Below are 27,540 nucleotides of genomic sequence, written 5' to 3'. Positions count from 1 at the left end.
AAAAAAGGAAAATTTGTTTGTCATGGGAAAAGGAAAGAAAAAAATGCATCTTTTATTGAACCTAAACATAATGTTTATTCACCCTTACAAAAGATCACCTATTGCCCTGGGTATAGGCAAATAGGGACGGTTCGAATATTACTCTGAAAGACTCTTGTAAACCACAGGTAGTTCTTCGACCGACCAACTACTAGGCACGAACCCAGGTGGTAGAGGGCATATCCCAGATCTATCCTCGTTGTCAGCATTTCCAGTGGTTACGGCATTGATGCTCAAATCCTTCAAAGCTGCTTCTAAATCTGACAAGGTGGTCTCAAATACATAACCAGCTGACTGGAATGTGTGGTAGAGAGGCGGGAATGTCATAGGTTCCCATTGAAGTTCACTTCCAGTCAACCTGGCTAGTCTTTTCTCTCGGTTCTTCTGAACTTCCTTTCTCTTTTCATGGTAATTGGGCTGAAAATCGAGCCCAAACTGATCTAGCTTTGAAATAGGAATGACTGCATTAATCCTCCCTTGCAGAGACTTCCCAAACCCTCTTCTAGTTCTGGCGTATTTTTCCAAAGTCTGCATGATCTCTATTCTAGTATACTTAAAAAGTCGGGGTTTAGGAATCCTTCTTCCTTCTGCCAAAAAGGTGGCATTCACAAATTCCAAGGAGTGGAATGAACACTCCACAGCTTCCTCGTCTACTTCGATGTATGGGGCCTCCGTGGTCACACTTGCCACAATATCTTCCTCAGCATTGATAATTACTAAGGCCCCATTCGTTAATGGCACCTCAATTTGCACCTAAATAGCAGATGATGCTTTTCCTTTGACATCAGAAGAATTTTCTTGTGGTTTGGGTAGAATTCCAGGTGAAATAACCACATGTGGGGTTGGTGATGTGGTTTCCCCCTCGGAGGGACTTCCCCCTACTGCACTAGCTTGCTGCAAACCCGATAACTTGGCCACGATTTGGTCGACCAAGGACTCCTGGTTTTTCTTGATGGACTCTAGGGTGCTCTGACTGTTTTGAGCCATCTTATCTTTTAGTTTTTTTTGCAGTTTTGTCATGTTCTCCTTGAGTTTTTTCATTCTGGCCTCCATTTATCTCTTCTTTGCTCGAGTATTGTGCGGGTGATACGTATTTAATGCTTGCGGTGGTAAACTTGGTGTTTGCACTTTCTCTTGTAAAAATATGTAAAATATGAAAATAAAAATGCAAAGTATGTAATGTGTGATGTATGTAATTTATAGGCATTGATCCAGAAAAGTGTCCATTATTATAAATAATCCTTATTCAGACAAAAATATTTTATCTTGTAAGAGACATAAAAACAATCAAAGGTATGTTCGAACTAAATCTTCTAGACATCCATCCGAGATACTTTCTTCCATGACTCGGCTGCTTCTTTGATCAACTTCTTATAACTGTCACTGTGATACACAAACTCTGATGTAGATAATCCATATGTTGCTGGGACAAACTGACGTGCCCCATACTGTCTAAGTGCCAACAACGGAGTATACCCAATTGTACCCCAAAGTCCAAATAGGGTCATAGTGTCAGAATTCCCACACTTGAAAAGAATATCACTGAAGAACAACCAGGGGGCTCTCCAGGTAATATCCTGGTCCTGAAGATGCGTGAAGACCTTCATCCATTTTTCCTTTATAGCACTTTCATGCCATTTCATGGTGGTGAACTCTCCCAAAGGTGAATAGGTGGTGCTAAATAGGCGGTAAGCAACCCCGTTAATCTTCCAGAAGTGGCTGTGAATCCAGACTTGAAGGAGCTGAACACACCAAATGAGCCTTCCTCTACCAGTTCTTCTGCAATGATTAAGAGAACGAAATGTCTCAGCTAAGATGGCAGGTGATGGGTTTACTCGCTTCGGAATTTGCTCAAATAGTTCTACCACAGCAGCATCAATGTATCCCAAAGTCTTCGGGAATATAATCAGACCATACAGACCCAGTGCAAACAGGTCTATTGCCTTCCACTCATCGGGATGGTCCTTCATCAGTTGCTTGATATGAAGCCAGTCAATTCCTTCCCCACTGCCTTTACACCGAGCTCGGTCTGTTACCCATCTTTCGTCAACCCCGGCAACCTTGGCTAGTGCAATCTTGAAAGACTGACTCTTGATGTGTTTAATATAAGCTCGCTCCAGTTTGATATTTTCACAGTGCAACAGTGTAGTGTACTCTTCAATGGTGGGTACCATGTCCTCCTGATTAAACGTAAAGTAACTGTATCCCGGGTTCCAGAACTGAACCAAGGCTCTGATCAAGGGCTCATCAGTCTTGATATGAAGCAACAATGCGATGTCACCGTACCGTTGGTTGAACTTCTGTTTCTGATCATTCTTCCAACTGCCCCAGATGTCCCGAAGCTCTTGCACGTCATTCTGCTTTAGGTTAATAGAGGCGTAGCTAACCAGTTCTGACACATAGCTTCCTTGAAGACTGTCTCCCTTTTCCTTCTGAGTCTTCTCGGACCATAGTCGTACCTCGGGGTTTTTAATCTCTTGTATTACAACATCTTTATCCATTAATTCAGATTATTATGTGTAACAAACACCTTTTAGGGATCAATGACCTCTTGTTATGATGCAAATGCTAAAAAACAAATACAAAGGCAAACAGTTAGTAAAATAAAAACAAATAAAAAAATAAAAAAAAATGGCAAAAAAAAAACATGGTTAGGAAAGAAATGTCCTAGGTTTTGGAATGTGGTTTTGGGGTAGGCTCTATTTCTTTAAAGTCTCTCGGTTTAGGTTCTAAAAACGGTACCCGAGTTCTCCTTGCTGGCGCCCCCTTGGGCTTACCAGACCCTTAGTCCTAAACCCATCACAGGCTTGCGTGGACTAAGTTAAACTCGAGAGGACACATTCCCTTATGTCTATGCGGAGAATAAATTCACACGAAGACATAAGGTATATGAATCCCGAAGGCTACTTGCTAGGCATATGCAGTATTGGGCATAGAGCCTTTAGATGAAAAAAGTTCGGGAAGCTGAAATCATTAGAAAACGGTCAGTCAACTATTTACTCAGAAAAATATAATCAAAAGTAAGCAATAAGGATCGAAATGTTACCTTAAAATTTAAACTTACCATTTTCATTAAAAAGACAACTGGAAATTACCTTAGCATGACTCGCTTACCTGTCTCCAGCGGAGTCGCCAAGCTGTCGCAACTGCCTTTAGGTTGGGCCCCAGTATTGGGCTTCGACTTAGGAAAATGTGGATTGGAGTCGCCACCGACCACTTTAAAACGAATTTAGGTGGGTCAGACACCATTTTACCTGATCTGCGTTGTACCAGAAACGTGTCGAGTTCGAGAGTCGGTTACGGTCAAGGAAGGATTAGCACCCTTGAACCGCCCTTTCGGTACCACATAATTTTCAGTTGTCTTAAATTAAGAAAATTGTAATTTTAAATAAAAAAGGTAAAATTTGATCATGATTACTTACCTTAGATTGATTTGAAAATATCCTTAAAAAATCGAGAAATATGTTAGATAAACAAGGTAAAAAAAACAAATAAGATAAAGAGAATAAAATAAAAGGGAAAAATAAAATAAATAAATAAGATAAGGAAAAAAATAGTAAAATAATAATTATATATAGTAATATTTGAAAAAGGAATATATATATATATATATATACATCAAAGTATTAATAAAATAAATAAGCTATATATATACAACAAATATTTAAAAATAGAAAATCTACTCTCTCACTTCACCGAAAGTGGGGGGCTTTAGTCAGAAATAAGACAAAAAGAGGAAACTGGAAGAGACTTTAGTTAGAAATAAAATAAAAAAAATGGGCCCTCTAAGTTAGTAGTATATAATATAATATAATGTTTAATAATAATAATGATAAAGACACAAGATTTTAAAAAATAATATAATAATGATTAAAAAAATAAAAAAATAATAAAAAATAATATATTTATATAAAGTTATAAAATATATTACGTAAATAAAGAAATAATCAAATAAAAATAATTAAGAATATATATATATATATATTAATAATATGTATATAAATAAACTATTAAAAGTATAAAAAAAATATATAACTAGATAAAGATAATTACAATATATATAGTAATAATAGACTTATAAGTAAAATATTAAAGAAATATATATATATAATAAAATGAAGTAAAAAAATCAAATGAAAATCATTTAATATATATATATATATGTATAATAATAACATGAATAATAAAAATAAATGAATAAAATATTCATATAATAAATAAATGGACTAATATAGATTTTTAAAAAGCTCTTCCCCTCCTTTAACCGAAAATCAAACTGGTTTTTCAAAATAAGCCTCGGGGAAGCGTAGATCTAAGAGAAAAGATCTCGGTTCCCTTGTGTTCATCTGCCCTTTCAAAGTAAAAACGTAAAAGAAGAAGTGAAACAAGCCACATGCAAGCGAGAATCGAAGCAATATAGATAAAAATACCTCTTTTATTTCTCTGTTGAAAATTACAAGCGAATCTTTGGGGCTTATTGCATATTTTCTTTGGGTATTTGTGTGTGTGTTTAATCCCGTATGATAATCGTATCCCCTGGTGTGATAATTACAAGGCTTATTTATAGTACTAAAAAAAACCCTATTTTAGACTAGTATTTGAGTCCTAATCCAACTCTATTTTAGACTAGTATTTGAGTCATAATCCAACTCTTCTTTTTTGGTTAAATGAAGACTCCTCGGTTGACAGGACAAAATCTGGTGTCTTCAATAATGACAACCAATATAAAAAACAATAATATTCATAAAAAATTCATTTTCTCTTTGAACAAGATGTTTTAAGAAGTAATAAAAAAGAGGTGGGCGAATCAAACTATCATGCAGGCTTTCTCGTTACACAATTCTGATTATATCAGCAAGTAACCTTTTATCAAAGAGGAGATCAGATAATACTTGACCACCAGTAAACCAAATGTCGTGAGGATTTCTGTGCGAGCACCAAAATAATTGTAAAGATATGTGAAAAACGTACTAAAAGACAAAATAATTGTGTCAGAAAAGTAGAAAAAACACAGGTCACAAGAACATAAAAATCGTGTCACAATGACATAATTTTTTTTATTTAAAATTAAAGAATAACTTAAGAGAAAAGAAAAATGAACATAATATGAAGAAGAGAACTAATAATCACCTACTATGGTCAGTTAATATTGAAATTAATATCGTTTTTAGTTAAATAAAATCAAAGATAATAAAAAGATGACACAAAAACATTAAAATAAAATCTAAATAAAAAATATTTCATTATCTAAAAGTAAATTTAAAAGACGTAGTTTGAAAAATATGTCACGTATCCAGCCTAATTTTTTTTATAAAAAAAGTACAATTTTCCTTAAAGCTAATCATATTGCATACTTGGCATAGGTGATTTTTTCTCCTGGTATATATTTATTTGAGCGATCAAATATTTTTTTTAAGTATAATTGAAACTCAAAAACTGGAAGACGATAAAAATTTGGGTAGTTCTAGTACGATATTTTTAATATATTGTTAATAAAATATTTTATCAGAAATGTTAATATTTTTTTAATATTTTTTGTAAAATATTATTTTTTTTACTGAAAATATTAATTTCGTTAATTGATTTTCGGAAGAATCCAATATTAATATTTTCGGTAAAAAAATAATGTTTTAGGTAGCACTTTACCGAAAATATTAAACATTTTAGGTAGCGCCCAATATTAATATTTTCGGTAGAAAATAATAATATTTTAGATAGCGATATATTAAAAATATTAAAAAAATATTAACATTTTCAATAACGCATTTCCTTAGCGGTATATTAAAATTGTCGTACCTGAGGCATCCCTAAAAATTTCAAAGGACTAAAACAAGAATATTCTAAAACATAGTGCAGAAAAAAACAAATAATAATTTTCTTACTGCATTTGTCTGATGACCAATGGATATCCAATTCCCACCAGAGCCCCACTTACCATCTATGGCTTTTAGCTTCTACATAAATTTCTCAGATAATTCATTCACCTATTTATTATGACAAATCGGAGATCCTCCTTGTAAACTCCTTCCACCATCAATCCCGTCATTTGAAGTTCAAATCACTGCTTAAGGTAACCACAAGCCTTGTTTCTACTTCAATAGTTCTCTCCCAAAACTCATAGTTTTTTCCACTTCTTTTTTGCCGAAAATTATTGCTTCTAGAAAATAAAAAAAAATGTCAAACTTGAAGGAAAAGACTAAAAACCCTTTCAAAATATTGATACAGTTATAAAGTTGGGTTTAAGGTGGATTTTTCTCTGTACATGGTGAGTTGATGATCATGATAATAATAGAGCTGCTACTGTATGGTTGATGAGAAAGTTCATTAAAATTGTATTTTTCAATTTTGGGTTAAGTGAAAATATTCTTTAGATATAACTTTTATCAACTTTTCAGCCATAAAAATTGGATGGTGCCATGGTGGTTTGATTAGTTGCTGTTTGATGTCTTTATACAGTGTTAGGTGAAGCCTCTACAGTGTGAAAATGGCGACCGGAACGATACCAGCCTCTTTTCCCGGTTTGAAGAGCAAGGAATCAAGCCTAGGATTTGGAAAAGGTCTGGATTTTGTGAGAATTTGTGATTTGAAGAGAACTAAACCTGGTAGAACAAGAATCTCAGTAATTAGGAATCAGAACCCTGGTCAGGATACTGCTGAACTTAAGCCTGCGTCAGAAGGGAGCCCTCTCTTAGGTATAAAGCTCAAACAGAAAAAAAAACTAGTATCTGGATTTGTATGCTATATTTGAATTCTGTGTTGATCTTTATCTAAATTAAAGTGGCAAATTTAGTTGAAACGAGATGTTTCCCCTTTTTTCGCACCTTAACATTTAACTTAAGCTTTGGATCATGATTAATTCTGTGTGGTTCCTCCATATCATTTAGGTATATCGTTTCCAAGTGCAAGTGATTTTCATTTTTCATTCAAGCTTTGTACTTTATTCTGATTATTTCTATATCTTGTGATTAATTATTATTTTTTAATTTAGTTCCTAGGCAAAAATATTGTGAATCGATACACAAAACTGTCAGGAGAAAAACACGGACAGTGATGGTCGGAAATGTAGCTCTTGGTAGTGAGCATCCTATAAGAATTCAAACAATGACCACTACTGATACTAAGGATGTGGCTGGGACAGTGGAGCAGGTATTGACTTCTCCCATCCGCTTAAGCTTTTTTTTCTGGTCAGTATATGGCCTTTGTTCTCTTTTCCTGCAATTTCTATCGATAAGGATCGGCAATAAATCTGATGCTCTCAGTTTTTTCCTTTCCTTAAGGTGGCCAAATGTTCACAACTACAAACCAGTGTTATAAGCAGCCTTCTAATTTGTATGCAATAGTGTTATGAATTGTTGATGTTTGAAATTAACTGCCTCTGTTGATTTTAGGTGATGAGAATAGCAGACAAAGGGGCGGATATTGTCCGGATAACTGTTCAAGGGAAGAGAGAGGCAGATGCATGTTTTGAAATAAAAAACTCTCTGGTGCAGAAGAAGTATGTCCTATTCTATATCACAATTTTAGAATTATTTTGCAGTTATTTGAAGTTTCAATCACATTTAATGTAATATCAAAATTAAATCATGTAATATCAAAATTAAATCATGTAACTAACATTTTATAAATGCAGCTATAACATACCACTGGTGGCAGATATCCATTTTGCTCCTTCAGTTGCATTGAGAGTTGCTGAGTGCTTCGACAAAATTCGAGTCAACCCAGGAAATTTTGGTAAATAATTTGCTGTGCGGTCATTTTTAGAGAAGTTTTTTATTTAATCAATTCTGAATCAAAGAAGGTGGTTAATTGGCAGCTGATAGACGGGCTCAGTTTGAGCAAATAGAATATACAGATGAGGAGTATCATAAAGAACTTGAGCATATCGAGAAGGTCAAATCATAGAGTCCATAAAATTAATTGTCTTCGTGTTTGATTCTTTATGCATGTATCGATTTCAGTATGCATATTGAACTCAATCCCCCACTACAGGTTTTTACTCCATTGGTCGAAAAATGCAAGAAGTATGGACGGGCAATGCGTATTGGAACCAACCATGGGAGCCTGTCTGACCGCATAATGAGCTACTACGGTGATTCTCCTAGGGGAATGGTGAATATTTATCTCATCTCACTCTGCCGACGGCTTTCAAGAGTGTTTTTATCTTGATATGATTCCACTAATTGGTTTTTTCAAACAGGTTGAATCTGCATTTGAGTTTGCTAAGATATGTAGAAAGTTGGACTATCATAATTTCGTCTTCTCAATGAAAGCAAGCAATCCAGTTATCATGGTCCAGGCATACCGTCTTCTTGTGGCTGAAATGTATGTTCATGGCTGGGATTATCCGTTGCACTTGGGAGTTACTGAAGCCGGAGAAGGTGAGGATGGGAGGATGAAATCTGCTATTGGAATAGGGACCCTCCTTCAGGTACCCCCATAGTGTAAATAGTATAGTCAAGAGAAGCTATTCCAAATTCTTTAAATGTTTGTAGCCATAATTTACAAGTGAGAAATCATTTCATAACTACAGTGCTGTGGAGCTTTGTCGACTTGCAGGATGGTTTAGGTGACACAATCAGGGTTTCACTTACTGAGCCACCAGAGGAGGAGATAGATCCCTGCAGAAGGTTGGCTAACCTTGGTATGAAAGCTGCTCAACTCCAGCAAGGGGTGGTAGGATACTACAACTATTGTAATTAGACAACTTGTTTTAGTACTTAAAATGACATTTTGAGAACTTTTGTATCTAAACCTTAAAATTTCATCAGGCCCCATTTGAGGAAAAGCACAGACATTACTTTGATTTCCAGCGCCGTTCTGGTCAATTGCCAACACAAAAGGAGGTTAGCCATAAATGTCTCATTAACATACTGTTAGCTCATCCTATGCACTGTGCTTTTTTAAATGGAGAATTCATTCTTTATAGGGTGAAGAGGTGGATTATAGAGGTGTCTTACATCGTGATGGCTCAGTTCTTATGTCTGTTTCCCTGGATCAATTGAAGGTAACCGCTTGAGACTCTGCTTTCTTATTTTTTTGGGGTAAGATGTAGAGATTTTCGTTGATTATTTTTCCCCTCTCCAGACACCAGAACTCTTGTACAAGTCACTTGCAGCAAAGCTGGTTGTTGGCATGCCATTTAAGGTCTACTCTCGGTCCATGCTCGTATAAGTTAGCTGCATTATGTGTTTTTTCATCACAATTGAATCATCTAGCTTGATTTAGGACTTGGCAACTGTGGACTCGATCATTCTGAGGGAGCTTCCACCCGTACACGACAGTGATGCTGTAAGAATCTGCCTTATTTTATTTTGTTTCCTCAGGGAATGAAGTCTATGGTTCCACTCCCTCTCATCTCTTGTCCTTTCTCTCTCTCTCTACAAAAACAATTGAAATGAAATGGTCAATATTATTCTGTGTTATAACCAGCGGCTAGCTCTTAAAAGGCTGATAGACATAAGCATGGGGGTCATAACTCCTTTATCAGAGCAGCTGACAAAGCCATTGCCTAATGCTATGGCTCTGGTAAGCCTCAAGGAACTATCAACCGGTGCTTACAAGCTTTTGCCAGAAGGTGCTGGTCCTTATTTTTGACATTGAATTCTTAAAGAATAGATGGTTGTTTATATGATATCAATATTACCTTGCAGGTACACGATTGGTTGTATCTTTACATGGTGACGAGCCCTTTGAAGAGTTGGAAATCCTCCAAGACATCGATGCTACAATGCTTCTTCATACTATACCCTACAATGAAGATAAAATTGGCAGAGTGCATGCAGCTAGGAGGTAAAATGTTAATGGCTTGAATTTGTTCAACTCTTATAGATAAAGGGTGTAACATGTAAAGTAACTTTGTCGGAAGTCAAGATGGAATCATTCATAAAGTATGATTTCCTGTCTTAAGACCCATTACAATTAACTCAATCCCTAACTTATTTGAACATTAGCAAATATTTGAACATTATGTTGCTGCAGGTTATTTGAGTATCTATCTGAGAATGCTCTGGATGTCCCTGTAATCCACCATATTCAATATCCAAGTGGGATTCACAGGTAATTAACCGCATAGTGGTTGTTACAGAAGTCAATGTACTGAAATTTTTAGTTCATTATGTTTTTATTCTCTACATGTAGGGATGACTTGGTCATTAATGCCGGCACCAATGCTGGAGCCCTTCTGGTTGACGGATTGGGAGACGGTGTCTTGCTAGAATCCCTGGACCAGGATTTTGATTTCCTCAGAGATACTTCTTTCAACTTACTGCAGGGCTGTAGGATGAGGAATACCAAGACAGTATGAATCTTAGCTTCTTTCAACATCAAAATATTACAAAACAACAATACTCTTATTCTTGAAATCTGGTTGCAGGAGTATGTCTCATGTCCATCTTGTGGCAGAACTTTGTTTGACCTTCAAGAAATAAGTGCACAAATACGTGAAAAAACGTCACACCTACCTGGTGTTTCGGTAATCACTTATATCTCTCTCCTATCTAACACTGGACGGTATTCGAGTTAATCATCATTTTATTTAGAATAATATATATAATTCATCTTACTTTTTCCAGATTGCAATCATGGGTTGCATCGTCAACGGTCCAGGGGAAATGGCTGATGCTGATTTCGGATATGTTGGTGGTGCTCCTGGAAAAATTGACCTTTATGTTGGCAAGGTACTATAGCATGGCATTTAATGCTTTCTAATTCGTCGAAAATAACTCTTTTCAAAGCTAAATATACTGTGATTGTGAACCTAACTAGTATTTGACTATTTGTATCACCTTTTTAGACTGTTGTGAAGCGTGGAATTGCAATGGAGCATGCGACTGATGCCTTGATCCAACTGATAAAAGATCATGGCCGTTGGGTAGACCCTGCTGCTGAAGACTAAATTTAGTAGGTTGGAGTTCGAATTAGCAGATTGGAGGTCAAGGCATACCGGTGTTCTTAACATACCAATCCAAATACAGTTAATAAGAGCAGTAGAAATATCAACATTGTCGTATTGAGTCCAACATTCTCGGGTTTAAAGTGCCTAATTAGCACTGTGTTTACTGCATCTCAATCTGTTTGCATTGTTTTACAACAGATTTAATATTAAAGACAGTTCTATTAGTAGAAGGATACTTTGGGGTTAATAATTTTCACCATCTAAGACTAATAAAAAAATTATTATTAAATATTTAATTCAAATACTTGAATCGCATTGCATCATAACAATGGAAATCGCCAAAGGACACCACAAGGAAAGATGAATGCTAACTGCTCTAAAGAAAGTAAAATGCCACCAGTAAATGAAATTGGGTAGTGTAAATTCAAATGCTAAATGAATAGACATACATCCGTTGACTAATTGATGGAAACGCAGGGTAAATACAGTACACGACGGGTTAAATTTCTCGCAAAAAATGGTCGAAAATTCCTTGCAAATAATCAAAGATAAGAAATTTCGAATCACCAAGTGAGAATTACTAAAATCAAATCAAAAGCAGGTAAAATACATAATGTATGTAACCTCTTATAATCATTTTTAAAATCTGTACCCGTCTCTTCTTCAAAGAATTTCTCTCCTCGCGGCGTATCCGTATTGAGATCTCCCGATATTATCTTGTCTCTTCTTGTAAACCAATCCACCGAAGCCAACCAAACACACCGCTGCCACCACTGCCACCGCGATTCCGGCCTTTTTCCCTGCGCTCAAACCTCCGTCACGGCCGGTCTTGTCTTCGCTTTCTTCGCCATTGATGTTGCCGTGGTTGATGTCACTTGCATCGCTCGGTGAAGGAGCAGGAGAACTTGAAGGCGATGAGTCTCCTTGCGCCAGATCTGATGGAGATGGCGCCATTGGCGCGGGAGGCGATGCAGGCATTACCGGTGAGATTAATGGGGTTGAATCAGGAGATCCAGTCACCGGAGTAGGAGCAAGTTGCGGTGTGTCTGCACCAAGTGAGGGAGTCGGCGCCGGCGAATCTGTAGCGAAGGCGAGTTCTAAAACCAAGAAGAAAACAATGGTAGGAAATCCAAACTTTGCCATTTTGAGTAGATCTGAAAATTAATACAAGAAGCTTCAAAGTGGAGATTCTGGAGGAATGGATTTTAAGAACGGGGTATATCTAGTGGAACGGAAATTTAGGGGGTGAAATATTGCAAATTTCTGTGTACACGTCAGACGGGACGTAATCGCGTATGGAACGGAGCTCCCACCACACACAGGCTATTTGACATAACTGACACCAATTTTCTTTAATATTCTCTTTCTGATATCGTTTGATTAATATTTCTCGAAGTAACACTCTTTTTACTGAGTTGGCAAAGACGCGTCCCCGGGGACGCGCTTTACCCGTGTTTTCGCTGAGTTTGATCCCACATGTGAAAGGCGCATCCCCGGAGACGTGCCTTTCGCCAGCTCGACTGCCACGTGTGGAAAGCGCATCCCCGGGGACACGCCTTCCATTAAATGCCATAAATTCCCCCATCCGTTTTTCCTAAATACCCCTCCTCCTCCCCTATATAAACCCCCTCAACCCTCTCTCATTCTTCACACCAAAATCATATTCTCCTCTCTTATATAACTCAAATTCTCCAACTATTTGAGTTTTAAATTTGTTATTAGTGGTAAGAAATTTATTTTTATGTTAGTATTTTTTTAAATAGTTATTATTTTTTATATTAATATATTTATGTAAATATTATTTTTTTATTAAAATAATATTTATATAATTATTATTTATTTAGAATTATTAATTTTTTTTGCTAATTATATTGTTTTGTCTACAGTTATAATGGAAAACGAAATGCGGTTGCGATTGGATATTGATCATATCTCCAGACATTTTAGCGATATGGTAATATTTTTTATAATTAATGTTAATATTTAAATTTATTTTTATTTTAAAGTTATTATGAATTTATATTAATTTTTATTTTAAAGTTATTATGAATTTATATTAATTTTAATTTTTTATAATGTATATTATTTAGGATGTTGATCGTATTTTAGAGACTTTTATTAAAAATCCACGTATACCGACACCGGAACGTATTTTGCCATATTTGGCTTCTGCCGGGTTCGGGTATATTGCAACAATTATAGACGGTTGCAAACTCGAACCTGTCCTAATTTCTGCACTGATTGAGAGGTGGAGGCCCGAAACACACACTTTTCACCTTCCATGTGGAGAGGCGACAATTACATTGGAGGATGTCTCTATGCATCTGGGGCTTTCCGTCGACGGAAATATGATGTGTGGTATGGCGGATGGTGATTGGCAATCAATGTGCATTGATTATCTTGGAGCTGCTCCGCCAGAGTTTAATGGAGGTAGAATAACTTTATCTTGGTTGAAAGCTAATTTTGAGGTTTTAAATGAAAATGCTTCAGAGGATCAAGCAAAGGCATGTGCTCGGGCATATATTCTACGAATAATTGGAGGAATATTGATGCCCGACAAATCTCGCAACCAGGTGCATTGTATGTGGTTGCGACATCTGATCGATTTTGATGAAGCTGGAAGATATAGTTGGGGCGCTGCAGTTTTGGAATCTTTAGAGAAATGTGTCGGGCGACGAATTATAAGTAAACTGCTATCGGTGGATGTCTTCTGCTTCTACAATCATGGGCGTGGTTCCGCATGTCTTTCTTATGCCCGATCGTGAATGAACCATACGTATTCCCCTTATTGTTGAGGTAATTTTCGAACTAAATTTTGATTTAAATATTTTCAATAAAATAGGGTGATATTTAGTTTATATTATATCTCATAGGTGGTCGATGAAAAGAAAGGACCATAAAAGTATACCTACTGGGTTAGAGGAAATTCGTTTACTTATTGATACGAAAGCTGGGTCTGAGGTATGTTTTTAAATTTGTTTAATTATTAATATTTTAATTTAAAATGTTAGATATAATTAGAATATTTTATTTATTTGAATTGTATATTTATATTTCAGTTTCAGTGGATACCTTATGCGAGCGATGAAGTGAAAGTTTGCATCCCACCCCACCTTAGTGGGTCATTAGAGGTATGGATATCGGTTATACCTCTTATATGTTATGTTATGTTATTATTGAGTGGCATCCAGTTGATCGCGTGCTTCGTCAGTATGGTTGTACGCAATATATTCCTGGAGCACCTAGGAATTTAGACGACGTGCATAACATAGATAGACGAGGAAAGAAAGATGTTAACTGGGTGGTGAGACACAGAGATTGGATTGCGATTTGGGAGAACCGATATACACTGTTAGCCCCTCGACAATATTACGCTGAAACTGGTCATATGGTTACGGATAACTATATGGACTGGTTTAATGAAAATGGGAAGCCGTTTCTACTTTCGGCGGAAGCACGAGGGGTTAACATTCCTAGGCGCCGAGAAAGACGTCAACCGTCTCAATATCATCGTCCCCCGACGCGTGGACGGAGAGAAGGCGCTACCGGTTCTGCATCAGTCCCACCACAACATCCTTATTCGTCGATGCCGCAGGGGTACATGCCCAGCCCTCCACTTCATATGCCAAGCCCACCAGTTTATATGCCATCTCCGCATGGTTACATTCCGAGCCCGCAGGGTTACATTCCGAGCCCGCAGGGTTACATTCCTAGCCCGCCAGGTTACATGCCTAGCCCGCAGGGTTTTATACCATATGGAGGTGCATATACGACTATGTTTAATGATCCAGCATATGGTTCATATGCATCTTATTTGGCTGGTGGTGCTTCTCCGCAAACACCTCAATCTCCATCTGGATCACAGACATCGATGCCAATGTTTCCACAGTTTTCACAGTTCCCGGGGAGCGGTGGGATTGTTACTAGCACTCCTCCAGGGTCGTTATTTTATACAGGCCCTTCAGCCCCTTCAGCGCCATCTACACCAAATGAAGAAAATGTTGTTGATGATGATAGTGAAGATGAGGAGACTGAAGAACAAGTTCCACGAAGAAATCCTCCACGAAATAGACAACCACCGCCATGTGGAACTCATTCGAGAAGACGACATCGGTGATCCAGTTGTATTTAATATTATTTAAATAATTATATTTCAGAATTTTATGTAATTTGGTTATGTTATTTAAATAATTATATTTTCGTTAAATATTGATATGAGATGACTAGATTGATAACATTTAAATAATTAACTGATAAAATTAATAGATCGATAATCAAAATCAAAAATAATAATATAACCATATGTGTAATATTATAATTTCATACATTTTTCCTATAACTACAATAAAGTCAAAACTGGTTTTCATATATTGTTATATCATATTAATGTAGATAATTCACTCCACCTTTAACACACATTAACAAAATACATTTGATAATTCTTACATTATAATCGAAACATTTTACATAATATATTATTAATTTATAATAATAATAAAAATAAAATATTTATTATTAAACAAAATACGTGGCAGTCGAGCTGGCGAAAGGCGCGTCCCCGGGGATGCGCCTTCCACACGTGGCATCCAACTCAGCGAAAACACGGGTAAAGCGCGTCCCCGGGGACGCGCCTCTACCAACTCAGCTAAAAAGGTGCTATTTCGGAAAATATTGGTCAAACGATGTCAGAAAAAGAATATTAAAGAAAATTGGTGTCAGTTATGTCAAATAACCCCCCCCCATGAGATTTTGTAATTAAATTTGGAGCTAACTACATGAAAATCTTATGTTTATGTTTTTGTTCGTTTTTTGTCACTGAATTTAAAAAACATAAGATATGATCATTTTTTTTATTTAATTAAGATGTGGTCACTTTAATTTTTATTTAATTAGACGTGGTCCCTTTTATTTTTATTTAAATAAGGTGTGATCACCCGAGTTAATTATCATTAACAACAATTAAATATTTTTGATATAATAATACATTTGATTCATATTATTTACATATTCTCTCAATTTAGTCCTATTTTTAATAAATTAAAATAAATTTAATCCTCCAATCGAATGATGTCACATGTCACGCCACATAGAGGTGAGCGTTCGATCGAGCCTAGTCAAAAAATTTCGATTTATTCAAGTTAACGAGTCTTATTTTACAACTCGAAGTTGACTTAGAATTTTTTTTTTGAGTCGAGTCAAATTTTTGAATTTCTTTTTAAATTTAATTATAAATATTTATAATATTATGATATTATTTGATTCCAATTTAAATGATATTTTATAACCATATACAATACATGTGTATTTCTTTATATTGAGTCTCAAACTTGAAAAATCAATCCACTAATTATTAAAAATTTTGAGTTATTCGAGTTGTATTTTACAACTCGGTTTGAACTTGAATTTTTTTAGTCGAGTCAGTTTTATGAAAGTTAATTCTCCAACCGAACGATGACATGTGGCATTAGAGGGTGAGCGAAACTCTACTTGACTCGAAGAACTGATTTTTTTTTCGACTCGACTCTTAAAAACTTAACTCGAATTAACTTAGAGTTGTAATTCCATAATCCCGACTCAACTCGAAAAAATTTCAAGTTAAAATGAGTTATAAAATATAACTCGAATAACTTGAATAACTCGAAAATTTTAATAATTAGTAGATTGATTTTCAAGTTTGAGTTTAGTCTCTTGACTTTGTATCATAAATGTGTATCATATATGAAAAAAATATGAACAAATACACATGTATTGTATATGGTTATAAAAGATCATTCAAATTGAAATCAAATACTATCATAATATTATAATTATTTATAATTAAATTTAAACAGAAACTCAAAAATTTGACTCGACTCGACTCGAAAAAATTCTAAGTCAACTCCGAGTCGTAAAATAGGATTAAATTTATTTTAAGTTATTAAAAGTAAGACTAAATTGAGAGAATATGTAAATAACAATGACCAAATATGTGATTATATGAAAATATTTAACTCCTGTTAACGACAGTTAACTCGGGGTGACCATATCTTAATTAAATAAAAACGAAAGTGATCATATCTTATTTTTTTTAAATCAGTGACCAAAAGTAGATAAAACATAAACGTAAGTAATTGAATATTATATAAACCATGAAAAGAAAAGTAAAAATGCAGGATGAGTATAGTTTGTATTGAATTTGATGTTTTTTGTAAATACAAATTTTGTATTCACCCGAAAGCAGTAAAGTTACACTAATACAATACCTCCAAGACAAGAGTTACAAAGACACCCCACCCACCATACCACCCTTATTCTATACAAAGATTAATATTCCTATTAATAAATTTGTCAAAAAGTCTAAATATAATCCGTCTCCTTAATATTCCTCAAAACATCTGGTCTAAGTCTCTGCCTCCTTTAAAAGCTTTCACGATTCCTCTCTCTCCAAACAAAATAGATGAAGGAGCTCCAAGCCAGCTGCAAGACAACAGTGAACAATGATTTATCCTTCAACTTCGTCACAGACCAGGGGGGGCTTCAAGTGCCAACCCAAAACCCCACTCGACAAGTCACGAAGTGTGTAAACAAGAAGCCAGATCTTACCGGAGAAGAAAAAACCAAAGAAAATGTGGACTCTAGATTCAGGCTCCACACTATACAGCACACAAGACCCCTCCACCTTCATCCCAAAAGCTTGCAATCTATCATTCGTTGGAAGTTTATTAAGAACATTTATCCAAGCAACTATAGAGTGCCTAGGAACATGTCAAACCAACCTATGCCATAGCACCTTCATCCTTTTTAGTCTAATGCCATCCCACACCTTTCTCAAGGTCACCCCCGATCTATCACGAGGTCAATAGAGATAACTGCCCTCAGCTTAGACAGCCTCCTCCAAACATAACTATGACTGGAACCAGTCTGTACCCGCCAAAAGTCAGCTCCTCTCAGGACATACTCATCAATCCAGGTCACCCAAATAGACCATTCTCCTGTAGAATAGCCTGAATGGGTAACACTAAACACTCATTGTTCCAGGTCTTCAAATCCTTTAGCCCTAAGATTTTTCTAGGATATTAATGATAATTTTAATTCTTGTATTTTTTAAATATTTAAATATTAAAGTATTAGAAAATTGAATTGACTATTCATATAAATATTAAGTGTGAATTTTAACATTATACCCAAAAAAAACTCATATAAAGTTTGATTCGGTTGATTAATCGAATTAATTTGTATATAATACTATTTTATTATAAATATATTTAAGAATATAACATATAATGATTTTTTATCAAGTTTTATTCGATTAACAATATAGTCAATACAATATATAAAATTTGATAACTCATTAAATTTGAACCGGTAACAATTATCTTTAACTATCGTATTAACGTAAGTTAGATCATATTTAAGAACTATCTTTATAACTCAAAATCAATAAATTTTAATCATTAGGTTATAAAATCTTATTTTATTTATATGTAAGTTATTTTTAAAAGTATTTAACTATAATATTTAAAACGTGTAATCATTCAGTGATTATCATTTTTGTCAGTAGAGTTTCATTTTAATTTTGGATGACAGCAACAATGGAGACTCCATCCATAAAACTTGCCACGTCAGCGAAGACTTATCTTATAGACTACCTCTTTTGAAAATTGTTTTTTTCGTAACACATCTTTATTAAAAGAATAATATTTTTTAAATAAAGTTATTTGTGTGTTATGTGAATAAATAAATGTTTAATGTAAAAATAAGTGTCTAAACTGTATCTTAAATTAACTTTAGGTACCTTAAGAATTTTTCGTTAAATATTGATACTTAACGTTTTATTGGTTACACTTTTAGGTGTCTAATGTTTTATTCGTTCACTTTTAGGTGCCTACATAATAATAATTGTTAAAAAAAATTATTAAGTGACACATGTCATATTTATATTTTGGTTTAATGCAAATATAAATGTTCAAAATACTCTAAATTAGCTTTAGGTGACTACATATTTTTTTGCTAAGAATAAATGTTTAATTTTTCTGACGTTATACTTTTAGATGCCTATGCTATAACGACGGTTAAATTCGATTGTTATATGACATTATAATGTTTATATATTTTTTATTTTTTATTTTTTTAAAAATAAAAATATTATTTTAAGAACATTTTTAAGGAAGAAATTTCCCATTTCGCCCTTGTAAAAAAATTTCTCCTCCCCAATTACAGTTAAGAAAAACCCTCCATCATCTCCATAAAACCCTAAAATTAACTTAGGGTGAGAATTATAAAATTGGGATTATTGTTAGAAGGTTTAGGGATTTTAGTTTGAATTTATGGATTTAATGGGGTTGAGATGACAACAAGAGGGATGATTGACATTGGAGGTATGACGACCGATGAATGGTCGTTCGATAATTACGAAGGAAGTCGATTATGGCCGACGACAACTGGTAATGAGATTGAAATGAGAGATTTTAAGGTTGCAAGTTTTTTTTTTGTAATTTTAGGAAAATTTAGCTTTTTAAAAAAGTAATAATATTATTAATTTTTTAGTAAAATAAAATTTTAAAATATATATAAGTATGATATGTGTCATTTAATGGATGTTTTAACGATCATTATTAGGTAGTCACTTAAAAGTGTAATGTCAGAAACATAAGACACTTATTTTAAAAAAACATCTTTAGACACCTAAAGTTAACTTAAAATATAGTTTGAACACTTATTTTTGCATTAAATCAAAATATAAACATGAAAATGCCACTTAATTGTTTTTTTAACAACATAACTACATAGACACCTAAAAATGTAATGTCGGAAACGTTAAGTACTTATTTTTAACGAAAAAATTTTATGCACCTAAAATTAACTTACAATATATTTGAACACTTATTTTTACATTAAATCATAAATAAATATGAAATAAATATTATTCTCAGAATATTACCTATAAAATATATTAATATTTGATTTATTCAAAACTCGAATCAACCCAATTTATCACTTGTTGTGCGCAATGGCATGATCATTTATCGTGGGTTGCCTTTTAAAGGACTTTATATTTGTAGGCGTTACAGATTTAAAAGAAACACGTTACTTGGTGGATTTCATGTCTCATGGGCCATGCACATTGCACGCCACATGATTTAACATGCTCAGCCTTCCATATTTCCTTTGTCATTACTTACACGCCAAAACAGTATGAAAAGGTTAGTTTACAACTTGGATCAGAAGGAAATTTTTCTCATATATTCCCAACTAGATAAGGCCGTAACAGTAAGATAGTAGCAACAGATATGGGAGAAATTAGGAGCCATTTATTCTCTAGCATTCGTTTCACATAGATGCATAGGTCATGCCTAACAGTCTTCACAACTCATCCTTCATATCCGCACTGCCTCTCTTGTCGCTCTCCTTGGAATCTGAAGACTTGGTTTCGTGATCCGAAGCCGGTTTGACTTTTGGAGTTGGAAATGGTTTTTGGAGCTTAAAAGGGATCGAAGCATGTTTCTTGAGGAACTTATACTATGCCACCACAGAGCGTTCGGTGTTCACCTCTATCTGCCAATGTCCACCATTCAAACATTTTCGCATCATCTTTTGGAAAGAGAAAAGGATATGTCATAGTTGGATAAATAAATAGAAGCGGAATTGACTATAGTTCTTACAGGATCAGAACTCTTGTTTCCTGCTGGGAAGAACAGAACCGTGGGGAACCCCGCTTTCTGCAAAAATAAACTTGTTACTCCCATGTCTCATTCCGGGCTTAAGTGCAAAATACTGAAAATAGCATTTGAATCTTATCCTTTTTCATTAAACAGGTTATTGATTTAAATTTTACCCTTGCACTAGGATGTTCATTTGTTGTCCCATCCATTTTGGCAATAACCAGAGAGTCAATTCGTCTAAGATGTTTGGCAAGCTGGTTGTATATCGGCTCCAATGATCGGCACCAAGGAGCATAGATCTGGTATTTAGAGCATTCATCAACAGTCCAAGCTCATTCCAAGAAAGATTTAAATAACCGGTATTTTCATATTGGACGACAACAATACCTCAAGAAGGACATCCTTGGACTCGTCTAAAACAATTTCATCGAAGCTACTGGCAACCACTACTTTCACATCTTCGTCATTATGTGACAGATAGAATTTTGGGGAAAGTTAGATCGCTATCAACTTCGACAAGGCCAATCATACTAAAAAGAATATGCTTACAGTTTCAGGAATTGGGTCTGACTTATAATAAGGTTTAAGCCTGTCTTCGAGAAAATGCTCTGCAAAAGCCTACAGAAAGGTAGAAACACTGAAGTATACTCGAACCATTAACTTTTACAAGTTTATTGAAAGACAAGCAGTATCAACCGACCAAATTAAAGCAGTGAAAGAGAGAGAGAGCACGTTAATGTTATCCAAAGTGTCATCTCCATCCATGCAAACTTCCTAGCATCAGTTCCAGAGTATGTAAGGATCTGCGTGATAAATGAACAGTGTGATTATCAAATATGCGCATAGAGTATACAACAAATCTCTTCCCACCCACACCACGTCTTCATCATAAGAAAATAAAACAAAACGGATAGGGACATACACAAGATTCCATGTTAGGGGATGAGAACTTATAAAATTATAAGTAGTGGAAAACTTATAAAATTTTAGGCGGCCAAAATATATAAAACTACATAGGAATTTTAAAATTTTAAGGGAGGTGCATCCTTGAAACTAACTGGGGGTTAGGGGAAGATCAAAAAGCATAAGAGTGTCTGACTCTGGGACTATCTCCACTGATGCCAAAAAAAATTTGCAACAGGTCTTCCAGTATCTTTATTATCCACTTGCACGTAAATAGAAATAAGCTGCAAGAAAATTTACATGATAATACTTGGTAACAACTTTTGAAGTCCTCATCAAAGGGGATATATTATCATCATTTTACTAGATACCAAAGTTCTTTTAAACAATATGGAGTTTCTTACCTTTCCTTTGAAAAGTTTTGATGCTTCTTGGAATACTGGGATAAACTTCTGAGAAATGTTTAATGTGGCAAGCAACAAAAGCTTACAACAAAAAGATTAGCCATAAATTCAAGGAATGTGTTATTAAAAATTTCACCAGTATGAGGGAAAGCAAAATTACAAAACATGCACACGTGATTCTTAATTGAGCTTTCAAAAATTGAAGGAGCGTTGTCCCTGTTAAATGTCGTAACAAAAGAAAGCTTGTTGGAAGTTACAAACTCAGATATTGTCCTCTTGACAAACTGACCATCTACAACAAGAATTTTTTTTTGCATATATAAGTTCCTCAAAGCAAGCGGGATCAAGATTCCAATCAATGTTACATGCGTCAGGAAACTAACCAAAGTGGCATATTTTTTTCAGCCTCCCTTTTAACCAAGACCAAACCTGGGCATTTTACATGAGCTTTTATATTCGTACATCTCTCTCTATCTCTGGCTAGTTTATAAACCTGTAAATCAACTGTACTAGAACCACCAGAAGTTGGATTAGAACTTTCCTCTCTCTCAGCTACTACTGTATACCGTTCTACATCCATCATTGCCTTGTCTTGGTTCTGCTGCAACATGAACTGCTCATCAAAGACTACATCTCTATTGATCACCACTTTCTATGCAATCAAATCCCAAAACTTGTATCCTTTGACACATTTCTTGTACCCCAGAAAAATGCAATTTTTCGACTTTGCATCAAGCTTTGATCTCTCATCACCAGGTACGTGCACATAAGCAAGAAAACCAAAAATTCGTAAGTGACCAAAATCAATTGCATTACAAGTCCATACCTCTTATGCAACCTTTCCACCCAATCCTGCTCTCGGTGATCTGTTAATGTAGTAGCATGCCATGCTCACAACCTCTACCCATAAGCTTTTAGGAAGCCCTGCATTCAGTCTCAAACATCTTGCCCTTTCATTCAATGATATGTTCATCCTTTCTACAACACCATTTTATTGTGGTGTCTTGCACACTGTAAAATGCCTCTGAATCCTATGCTTCTCACAAAATTTCTGAAACTGTGAATTTGCGTACTCTGTGTCATTATCAGTCCTCAAATACTTGATCTTTCTACCAGTTTGGTTCACAACCTCAGCTTTCCACAGCTTGAACTTGACAAAAACTTCATATTTCTGTTTCATGAAGTACACCAATCTTTCCTAGAAAAATCGTCAATAAATGTAACATAATACATAGATCCACCCAATGATGATTTTCTGGTAGGCCTCCATACATCAGATTGCACATAATCAAGAATCCCTTCACTTTTGTGCTTTCCAGTCTTGAAACTATCTTTAGTCTGTTTACCAAGAACACAAAACTTGCAAAAAATCGAGCTTGCATCTTTTAACACCATTCAACGGATTTCTTTTATACAATTCATCCATTCCACGTTCACTAAGATGAGCAAGATGCATAAGTCATATTTTTGTATTATCATCATATGACTCAACAGAATGAAATCCACCTACAACTGTACTCCCTAACAGTTTATAGATATTCCCTGCAGTCATCTTTTCTTTTTTCACAATCAATGCACCTTTAACAACTCTAATGGTTTCCCTATCCTCATCTGCTTTAGGAATAAAACCATTCTTATGCAAAGTGCCTAAGATAATCAAATTCTTTTTCAAATATGGTATTTGCCTAACATCACATAATGTCCTAACAATACCATCATACATCTTAATTCTGACTTCACCAATACCAACAATATTGCAACATATATCATCACACAAATAGACATAACTAGAATTAACGGACATGTATGTCGAAAACCACTCCATGTTAGGCGTTATATGATAAGAACATCCTGAATCAAGAATCCATGCATCCATCAACTGAGTTATCGAAATAGAAAGCATATCACCATCACTGCAATATGAATTGTCATCATGCACCACATTCACAGACTTGGATGATTCATCACGTTTCTCATCAGTCTTCTTTTTCCACTTTGGACAGTCTCTCTTCATATGTCTTGGCTCCTTGCACTTGTAGCAATGAATTTTCTTTTTTCCCCTAGACTTTAATTTGGAATTTCTTTTTCCAAACCCCTCATTCTCTGATTTTCTTCCACGATCTTGATTACCCTTAATATAAAAACTATCAGCATGAGAGTTTTCCCTTACATTCTGTTTTCGATGGTTATAAACCAACAAGGTTGCAATAATCTCTTCAACATTTATTGTTTTTTTTTCATATGTAAGAGTAGTCATCATGTGTTCGTAAGATGAAGGCAATGAACATAACATAAGCATTGCTCTATTTTCATCCTCAATCTTCACATCAAGTTGAATCAAATATATAATTATTTGATTGAAGACATTCATGTGCTATGCCAAATCATGACCTTCCTACATCTTCAGCCCATACAGCCTATGCTTTAGATACAATTTATTCGTTAGGGATTTGGACATACATTGGCTTTCCAATTTCTTCCATATTTCTCCTGGAGACGACAGACTCATTACGTGATACATATTCTCATCTGCCAAACATAACCGTATGGTTCATGCCGCTCGTTGCTATAGTTCTTCCCAATCATAGTCTTTCATTGATTCTGGCTTTTGAGGTCGTAGAGCCTTTAAAATTCCTTGTAGAGCCTTCAAAATTCCTTGTTGCGCCAACAAATCCTTTACCCTCGTTTGCCATAATCTGAAGTTACCATGACCGTTAAACTTCACAACTTCAAATTTCACACCTGACATAGCCATCTCAAACCTTACTCTTGATACCAATTTGTAGAATTTAGATTTTGATATAACAAATAAGGACAAAATGTTTTTGGAGTAAATTGAATTTATTCAAAGTCTTTAAAAATAATTCAAATTCCAAATAAAAGTTAAAAATATGTTTTTAAATGTTTTCAAACTTACTCAAACCTTTTCAAAACATACTCGATCGTTTTTCGCGCTTTAAAGTCATGTTTTCAAGCTTCTCTGGCTCAAAGGATCGATCCCTTAAAAAATGATCGATCCCTTAGACAACAGTGAGTTTGAGATCGATCCCTTGACAAAAGGATCAATCCATTCCCAAAATGATCGACCCCTTTGGCATAACGATCAAAATTTTTGAAAAATGATTGATCCCTTTTGTAAAAGGATCGATCCCTTGTGCATTAAAAGTTGCAGGTAACGACTATTTTGATACCCAACGACTAGAAATGACTAGTAACTCATTCAAACTTATAAAAACAACCCTAGGACACTTAAAGAAAGTCACCAACACCTATCCAAGCAATAAAACACAATAGAAAGGCTTTTATTCTTTATTTTCTTTCTCTTGTAAATATTTGTGTTTTTGTGAGCTTTAATTTGTAAACGCCTTCCTTTTTAGAGGTTTTATTGTTTACAATTCTTTTTTTTGTAAAGGGGTTTTGGTTCTAGCTAAGCCTTTGAAAGGCTATGGAGTTTGTAAAGGTTATCTCTTTAGCCTAGAAAAAAAAGAACAAATTAGTGGATTTGTTGGAAAATCCTAAGTGAGGAGCTTAGGTAGTGGATGTAGATTTCATTGGGGGAGTTGAACCACTATAAATCATTTTGCAAATTTTTCTATCATTAAACTTCAAAAAGTCAATTTCCCCCTCTTAGCATATTTCGGTTGATCAATTGAGCTTCATCAAGCCTAACATAATTGTTGTGAAAACGGGCTAATTAACTAAGGAAATCAACAAGCAGTAAAGCAAAAAAAAATGCAAGATTTAACGAGGTTCAGCAATGTGTCTATGTCCTCGGGAGCGATGAGCGGTTGTTCTCATTATTATTCACAATAATAAAGAGAATAGTCGTTCATCACTCCTAATGACATAGACACATTGTCGAACCTCGTTAAATCTTGTATTCTTTATTTATTTTACTGCCTATTGATTTCTTGAATTAATTAATCCGTTTTCACAACAAATTTTAAACTCTTTTTTAACACTTGAAAGATGGTGTAAAATTGATCTTGTCTTGGAAGCGTAGGGTTAGAGACGTTGTATAGGTACGTATGGGCATGGGGAAAATACGAAAATCTTTGGATGATGGGTCCTAATCAGGAGGGGGTTTGGGGACAGAATTGTAATGAACATGCAATGAGAGTGGGACCATTTTTGGATATAGTAGCTGACCGAGGCAGACATCACGTGAGGGGAATTGTGAAGACAGCCGCTCCCATGCAATGCAACCACACCTTCCTTGCCCTTACGTTTCTTTCATTTATGGTTATGGGGGTCCGTTTTACATATGCTTTTATATTTCCAAATATGGACATCATCCATCGACCATTCCTACTGTTGCCAATGAGGCGGGGAAGGGCCGAGTAGGCAACCATGGGTTTTTGATGAAATAATTTGAAAAGTTTATTTAATATATTTGAAATTTAAATATAAAATTTTGAAAAATAGCAGATCATGGTAGTGAAATTAAATTAACCAGAAATACACAGCACAAAAACTTCTTACAATTTCACAATCAAAATATTGAAAGGTGTACGGCGGATACCTTAATTAATTGTAGGGTAAATTACGTGTTTAGTATTTAAACTATTATTTTTTGTATGTTTTAGTAATTAAATATTTATTTTTTTATTAATTTAAGACCATTACAATGTAATATTTGTTTATAGATAATTTTCTACCATTTAACAATGAACGCTCACATCCTGACATTCCTCATATTCGAATCTAAAACCTCAAAAAATAACAACAATACCGAGATCGTTTGATTCCTGCCATATCAGAAATCTTAATTTATGGTGTTTTCTCAGGTCATCAATTTCAGGTCCTTTTTTATTTGATTTATGGTGTTTTCTTTTATATTTACTAACTGAAACCCTGAAAAATAGCAGATTGACGTTCTTATAGTTATTTTATTAAAAAAAATCAAAATTTAAGCTTCTTTTCTTAAATTATATTTAAGGAAAAACAAATTCCTTATTAATTCGTGATTTCGTTATTTTTTTTTCTGATTCTGATGAAAGGAAAAAGTGCTTTTGTATTCGAAGAATATTTGGAACTTCTGATGAATTTATAACCTTTGAAATTATTGGGGTAATTCCATTGCCATAATTTTGTTACTTCTATTGCTATAGAAATTATCCTGCAGCTCGAAGTCATTGTTAATGCCTGCCCCAATATCATCTGGCATGATAACTGGTTAAACTAATGCCTGATGGATATTTTAGAACAAGCAACCATGTCACAGTAAATGTGAGTGCAAAGTATAGAAGATGCGAATTTGATTGGTAAAAGTGCAAAAATCAAATGTGTAATGAGGAAACTAGATTCTTAGTTTTGTATTTGTTTCATGGAATGAACAAGGAGATAATGGCTTCCTTCCCCCTTCATTTTGTGAATTTCTCATAAACTTCTTTTAGCGTTCTCCTTTATATCCTTCTTCCTAAGGATTGAGGTTGATCATGAGAAATCTTGTGCTTTGGTATAAATTTTCTATGGTCACATGTAGAGAGATTGAGACACACCCTGTAACATTTGAAGTTTGGCATGTTGTCACATTCTTCAACGTTTGAAATTCAAAGTCTTCTTCTTCTTTTTTTGGATAAGTATCAAAGTCTTCTTCTTAGTATCCGTCGATGGTTCAAAAATTAATGATTGAACTCGTTGATCTTACTCCCTAGCT

At 34.7% G+C, this 27,540-nt stretch overlaps 2 protein-coding genes and 1 pseudogene across 2 annotated transcripts; 1 reads left to right on the top strand and 2 right to left on the bottom strand.

Moving 5' to 3' along the window:
* The first annotated feature begins 5,999 nt into the window (after positions 1 to 5,999).
* LOC120180682 (4-hydroxy-3-methylbut-2-en-1-yl diphosphate synthase (ferredoxin), chloroplastic) lies at positions 6,000 to 11,033 on the top strand. The gene is made up of 20 exons (XM_039185967.1): positions 6,000 to 6,109; positions 6,496 to 6,731; positions 7,028 to 7,185; positions 7,428 to 7,534; positions 7,670 to 7,770; positions 7,853 to 7,929; positions 8,029 to 8,148; positions 8,237 to 8,467; positions 8,596 to 8,712; positions 8,808 to 8,882; positions 8,966 to 9,043; positions 9,124 to 9,183; positions 9,265 to 9,327; positions 9,469 to 9,613; positions 9,690 to 9,828; positions 10,018 to 10,095; positions 10,177 to 10,336; positions 10,412 to 10,510; positions 10,611 to 10,715; positions 10,832 to 11,033. The coding sequence occupies exons 2-20, from the start codon at positions 6,524 to 6,526 to the stop codon at positions 10,931 to 10,933; spliced, it is 2,223 nt and encodes a 740-aa protein (XP_039041898.1). The 5' UTR covers positions 6,000 to 6,109; positions 6,496 to 6,523; the 3' UTR covers positions 10,934 to 11,033.
* A 542-nt stretch (positions 11,034 to 11,575) lies between these two features.
* LOC120179712 (predicted GPI-anchored protein 58) lies at positions 11,576 to 12,129 on the bottom strand. The gene has a single exon (XM_039185244.1). It carries the CDS (start codon positions 12,074 to 12,076, stop codon positions 11,597 to 11,599), a length of 480 nt encoding a protein of 159 aa, XP_039041175.1. The 5' UTR covers positions 12,077 to 12,129; the 3' UTR covers positions 11,576 to 11,596.
* An 8,146-nt stretch (positions 12,130 to 20,275) lies between these two features.
* LOC120181230 lies at positions 20,276 to 23,604 on the bottom strand (annotated as a pseudogene).
* Between the last annotated feature and the right edge of the window lie 3,936 nt (positions 23,605 to 27,540).

The sequence above is a fragment of the Hibiscus syriacus genome, unplaced genomic scaffold (genome assembly GCF_006381635.1).
Source record: "Hibiscus syriacus cultivar Baekdansim isolate YM2019G1 unplaced genomic scaffold, ASM638163v2 tig00003715_pilon, whole genome shotgun sequence".
In the NCBI taxonomy this organism is placed as follows: Eukaryota; Viridiplantae; Streptophyta; class Magnoliopsida; order Malvales; family Malvaceae; genus Hibiscus; species Hibiscus syriacus.
Note: the sequence above shows the minus strand (reverse complement) of the source record. Positions and strands in the feature narration are given on the sequence as shown.